Source organism: Anastrepha ludens, chromosome X, assembly GCF_028408465.1.
Source record: "Anastrepha ludens isolate Willacy chromosome X, idAnaLude1.1, whole genome shotgun sequence".
In the NCBI taxonomy this organism is placed as follows: Eukaryota; Metazoa; Arthropoda; class Insecta; order Diptera; family Tephritidae; genus Anastrepha; species Anastrepha ludens.
In genome coordinates, this window is record NC_071503.1 from 88,508,354 (window position 1) to 88,515,011 (window position 6,658).

Below are 6,658 nucleotides of genomic sequence, written 5' to 3' on the forward strand. Positions count from 1 at the left end.
CTTGTATTTCCGGGGTGTCATTGGAGTTTTTGGTAGTATATCCCTATACAAGTCCCAGTTCATATTCTTAGGATTTCTAAAGGATATAAGTTTGTTTTTTGAGCGGAATATAACCTGGAAGCTTATGTATCTGTGATCAGAGAATAAGGGCCTACTCAACACTTTCCCATTCCTGTACCATAACATGCTTGCTTGTGTAGAGTGTTGAATCAATTACATTCTTCGAGGTTGGTCCCACATATGTTGGTTCTTCACCTCTATTAGCTATTTCTAGGCTACTCTGAAAAATATAGTTAAGTAGGGACTCACCTCGATCGTTTATGTCTGCACTACCCCAGACCGTGTGATGTGCGTTTGCGTCCGTTCCTACCACCAGAGCATGCTTCTTTCAGGCAGCTGTTTCTACCAGCTTCCGAAGTTCCGCCTGTGGTGCTTCTTCATCATGTGGCATATAGCAGTAACGTCTCATCCTTGCAGCCCTCCAGCGTCACCACTGTCAGATCGTCTGAGGAGAGATTATGATCAATATAAGAACATACACTTTCTTTGACCATTACCGCTGTTCTTACCACATTCTTTGCAACCGGAATGTATGTGTTGTAGTTATTGGCTTTTGACCGGAGACTATATTGCCCGATGCTATCCATGGTTCCTGGACTAGAGCCACATCGTAGCCGACTCAGTCTATGTTGAGCAGGAGCTCAGTTGAGGCGTTCTTACTCTTGTGGAGATTTTCTGAAGAACCTTCAGCATATGGCTTCAGTACGTTCTCGGGGTTGGAAAAGGATGAGCTGGAGGAAGTGCTCATCCTTTTCCACTTCCTGTATATTTAGCGAGGCTTCCAAGATCTCTCCTATACCGAGATCCTTTTCCACCGCCCCCCCAGCGAGCGTGTTGTGGTTGTCGTCTGTCGGATTTGGTTTTTTGAGGTGAAGGTGCACGCTGCCAGCTCCTCCCGACACCCTCCCGAATCATGCGTAAGGCAGGTTCTCTGCCGGCTTGTTGATCTGGAGAATGTAGCTCTAGCCTCCATCAGCAGTTGCTGGTTTTGCCACGCTCAACACTTTCCAGTCGTCTGTCGGCACGTCCGTATTTTGTCTTCGTAATAGCCGCAGTGCATTTTCCGGTTTTACCACGCGCGGAATGAAAACCTTTGCCTTCGGTATTGAGGGAATGCAGCTGCGATCAACAATTTGTAGTGATGCCCCCTCCCACAGGCCTTGAAGCATTTTTACTGCTTCCTTTAGCCATGTGAGCGTGGGGTCATCCTTACATTTTATAATTTTGACGCCGCTGAACCACCCTACTCCGTCGAATGCTGGCATGGGTGCGCTTGGCTCTGCGTCCATTTTCGTAAACAGGGTTTCCAGTAGCTTCATTTCCACTACCTTCCATCGTTCCTGCGATATTCGCCCCAGCTGGTCACTACGGACAGTGAGTGCCACTATGAGGTGCGTCTTGGCAATTTCACTGGCCGCTGCTGCTGCTTTCGACGTCGTAGGTCTTTCGTCTCCGTTTTTGGGCTTAGACATCTCGTGCCTGTGCTTCTACTTTTTGGATGGCACTGAGGCCTCGCTATCCGCAGAACGCTGCCTCGTGATGGCTAGCTTTTCTTCGATTTTGTTCGCATACTTCGGATTGGAGGCTGCGAACGTTGGTTTGGCTGCGTAGAATGCCCGGCCATTTTTGATCTCTCTGGTCCAAGCCAACCGTTCCTCCTCTTGCTGCGTCAGGTTGGACTTACTGCCAAATCCATCACAAACTTTGACCGCGGCCTTGTATCGAGCTTTGGCCTTCAGCTTCTCTTTATCAGGCTTGATCCTTGGCCTGTTCTTGCTATCCGAAGCAGCACCATTGGACCCAGCTGGAGAACGCAGAAGAGCCTCTTCCTCAGCTGCGTTTGTGCTCCCGACGCTTTCGTGGTCCGAGTTTTCATGGACAACGGCACCTCCGGGATGAAGAGCGTTATATGTGTGTTTGGCACTGGCATTACGACCACTGTAGCCTGCTCCCGCTACAATGGAAATTTTGTTGCTTAAATTATTATTTGTATTCATCTTTTTCGTACGACCACCTGGTAGACGAGGCGAGCGCAGTGGTCTTTTTATATAATGAGGAATTCAAAACGGTCCACCGCGGCAGCGCCCCATGCCGTGGCAAGGCCACAGTTACTTCCTAAGGCGGCCCGGTGTTAGGAAGGCGCCGTTGAAATACAGCCGGTCTGGTGAACCCCCTGGCTGCAAACCATCCAATGAGCACGGTGTCGCATAACACCCTGGATTAGGGGGTGGGCAGGGAGAGGAAATAACGGGATGAAAGGGGTTTGGGGATGACACAGGGATCTTCGTCGGTACGGTGATCTTCGCATGGTGATTGGATGGCCACCAAGTACGCCGTAAGGCGGATGGATGGCTAGCCAATCCCCATATGGAGCTTCCCTCTTAGTTCGTGTTGGGTTGGTCCCCATGATATGGGGGTCAGACCACCACTTAAGACTCATGTATACATATATGTAATTAGTGCTTACACCCTTTTGCGGGTGTTTAGCCTAGCTCCACCTCCAATTTATGGAGTGCGTCTTAAAATTTTTTCCATAAATGGAAGCAGTTTTAAGCCCACTCCGAACGGCAAATATTTTTAGGAGTAGCTTTTTGATGGCAGAAATACACTTGAAGGTTTGCCATTGCCTGCCAAGGCGACCCCTATTAGGAACAACTTTTTCTTGATTTTGGTGTTTCACGGAAATTCGAACCAACGTTCTCCGAACGCACCAACTCATTCGGTTACGGTGGCCGCTGTTACTGAGAATAATATTACTTCTTATGGTGCTAGGAATTCATAATCGATAAAAATCAAATTTTATGTTTTAAACTCAATATAGCTGAGTCGAATTCTTGTGACAATATTCGTAAGCGCTAATATTAATACTTTCCAACGCTCAGTGCTTCTAATCCTTCCCGTGTGCTGGCAAACTTCATGCCACTTTGTTGCTTAATATTGAATTTTATGAATTTGCTAGTACTCAACAGCGTGAAGAGGATGATTCCGGTTGTGGTCCACGCATGTGGGGAAAGGCCCTGAGTGGCCAGGACGATTATCCTGTATACGGTTTTTACTCAAGCCGGACACTTGTTTGGAAGCAAACTGAAGTGAGAAGGCAAATCAACCAGGATATCTGGTAATTCGCTGCGTTTGGGACCCGCCACGTAAAAAAGAATTTTCCAAAGATAGTAAAACCAAAGGCCGAAAATTTGTAATCTCTAGCGTAGGGCAAAATAAATGTAACATTATTACGATTAAGATTCATTTGATGAAGGATTTAAAAAAGTTAAAATTCTCAGCTCTGGATGTAAGATGGCATTGGAAAAGGTGCGATCTTGTCAAATGTCGATGAAGAAAGCGAAGACTTCTAAGGTGTATGAATTGGATAAAATTTGTTGATTAACGTGCCAATCCTACCGATCCTGAGAATTTGTGAGAGATTGTTGAAATAAAAATTAGCGGGAAGAATTGCAATGCCAAGAATTAATATTTTTACAAAAATAAGTATAAATATTAGTTACTTATTAATCTACGAATATGTAATTTTAGAAAACTGAGGCGGATGACAGCAAACCAATGTTAAGGACAGATGTTGAAGTTTTCCAAGGAAAAATCGTTTTTAATTTGGATGGTAATGCTTTCATAATTGCTACAGAAAATTCGACACAGGACTTAATTGTCAATGGTAAGTAAATTTTTAACAATAAGTATTTATATAAATATATATGTGTATGTTATATTCTTATAAATAACATAAATTGTTGGAGATGTATGTACAATTGCAAACCTGCTATATCACCCTATCGGAGGATTCATTCTTTTTGCAAATGGCGACATACGTCAATCAACTTTTACTCTTACACTTGTGAACTAATCAGCTAAAGTATACAATCAGACAAGCAAACGAGCGCGTAAAGGTCAAAATATTTTTTTTTATTCAGTAAAAAGTAATTCAAAAACAAAATTGCATGAATAATTGTGAGTATACTCGTATACAGTAAGGTGGATTTTTTTTTGAAGCCCGAAACTAGAGATTCTCTCACTTGTTTTCAAGAAGAGAAGGTTTATTTGTTAATTGACCTATAGAAAGAAAACATTTCTTAGAAAACGGGCCGCAAAATGTTTTAGAATTGCACACTTTTAAGAACTATATACATACATACATAATTGGCGCGTACACCCTTTTTGGGTGTTTGGCCGATCTCCTCCTCCTATATGTGGTGTGCGTTTTGATGTTGTTGCACAAATGGAGGGACCTACAGTTTTAAGCCGACTCCGAACGGGAGATATTTTTATGAGGAGCTTTTTTATAACAGAAATACACTCGGAGGTTTGCCATTGCATGCCGAGTGGCGACCCCTATTAGAAAAATGTTTTTCTTAATTTTGGTGTTTCACCGAGATTCGAACCGACGTTCTCTCTGTGAATTGCGAATGGTAGTCACGCACCAACCCATTCGGCTACGGAGGCCGCCAAGAACTATATAAATATGTAAATATCTAAACTTAATTGTAGATATACATATATAAATCGACTTTAGCGTTAAATATTGGGTACGGTTAGGTTAACGTGGGTGATCAATCTTAAGTAGACTGCTTATCCGCGATATCTCTGAATGAGGGGGAAATGAAGATATGCCTCCTGCTCAAATATGAACGAGACGTTATCAATAAAACGGTCCGCGGATGACATATGGCAAAAATAAATTTTTTGTTTTTTGGTAGGACTGTTATAAGCTTACATGGCAAATTTCAACGTGATATGTCACATAGTTTGTTTTCTGTGCTACTGTAAACAAGTCAAGCTCGATTGTGTTCTTCGAACTCTGTTTTATGACTTCAATTGTCTCAATTGTTTTCAACGGAGCAGCAACTTGAGCTTGGGAAACAGGAAAAATTCACATGGAGCCATATCAGGCGAATACGGTGCTTGCGGAACGATATTAACATTATTTTTGTTCAAATAATCGCGAACAAGACGTGATGTGTGAGCTGGTGCATTTAGTGGAGCGCCCGGGGGTTTTGACCTCGGATCTCATAGGGACTGAATGAATTGCCATGTAACCAACAGGATTTTCTTTTGTATGCTCTAAATTGTAACTTCTACCAATTTTATGTTGTGCAATTAATTTTTTCATTGTTCAAACAAAAAAATATGAAAAATTAATATATTGGAGCATAATATTTAGTTGGAAATAATTTTTTTTAGTCGAAGAGACCTTAAGCAGGTAGTCCAACTTGAAGTGGGGAACGGCAGCTGCGGCGTGCTATGAATTTGTTCTGGCTAGTTCAATTATAAGTGACACGTGTTGAGTGAATGTTTTTAATACGTAATAGGAAAGGCTGCACAAATTTATCTGCAGGATATGAAGGAATTACAGTATAAAATGGATCCAGCAGAGTTCGAAAAATATACAACAGGATATTTCACATCTAGGCGATCAGATTTTTTTTTTCTGGTATTGCAAGTGATCAGACTATTGAGCAGACTTTAATGAAAGGAATGAGCGTCGAAGGGGGTCCTTTTAAGCGAGGTGCCACTGAAAGTGTAGTTTATAAATGGATCAGAGGAGTTATTTATAGTAAAGATATTTTTGAAAGCATAGACAATTTTTGTGACATATCTTTCAATAAAAGTCATCAACACAGTGATTCTACAGATGCTAGAATAGAAATGGATGGTATCTATGTAAAAAGATTGGTAGACTTTTTCAAAGAACACAGTCCTTTTCCTGATACAGATGCAATTATGTCAATTGCCAGTGGAATTACCGGTGATAAAAGTATAAATTGTTACAATGCTTTTGAAGAAGGCTTAAAAGTTATGAAGAAAATCAAAGGGAGAAATGTACGCGAATTGAAGTTATTAAGGAAAGATAAAATAAATTCTCTATTGGATAAAAATAATAAAATAAAAATGCATGACAATGTTATTCCCGTTGATCCATTGTTGCTGTTTCAACGCATTTGTGTGTTGAAAAAAACAGATGATGAACTAAAAACTTATATGAATTATAAACTGGCACCATATCCACTTGCTCTGTTTGAAGATGGCCAACTGCGAAAGACAAAAAAATCAACTTTCTACGAATTATTCCCAGAAATTCAGATTAATTTGAAAAGCTTAGAAAATGTTCATTATGTTATTGATGGAGGCATGTTGTTATATCGTTGCAAATGGCAATTAAATGAAACATTCAAAATGATATGCGAACATTACGTAAGATATTTGAGGAATAATTATAATAACGCATACGTGGAATCGTCGCGCACTAAAAAATTTGCCGTTAAAAATCGCTCAAGATAAATTTCTAACGAATAAAAAAAAATAAATCTCGCCTAATCGAAATGTTAAGAATAAAATTAGCTGATAACAATATTTTTACATGCCAAGCGGAAAGCGATGCAGATAAATTAATTGTTGATACAGCAATTAGTTTAGAATCTCAAAATATTGTTGTAATTTCTGGAGACATTGACGTCTTGGTTGTGTTAACGGCATTGGCGCCTACTGATCGTGAACTATATTTTTTAAAACCATCCCGAGGCAAAGTTAACCAACAAATATTTTCATCGAAAAGTTTAGAATAATCTCTACCAGCATGTAAAGAACATGT

General features: G+C 40.7%; 1 protein-coding gene across 1 annotated transcript; it reads right to left on the bottom strand.

The window, feature by feature from the left end:
• Positions 1–1,022: 1,022 nt before the first annotated feature.
• Positions 1,023–1,532, bottom strand: LOC128870332 (uncharacterized). Its single transcript, XM_054112942.1, has one exon. The coding sequence runs from the start codon at positions 1,530–1,532 to the stop codon at positions 1,023–1,025; it is 510 nt and encodes a 169-aa protein (XP_053968917.1).
• Between the last annotated feature and the right edge of the window lie 5,126 nt (positions 1,533–6,658).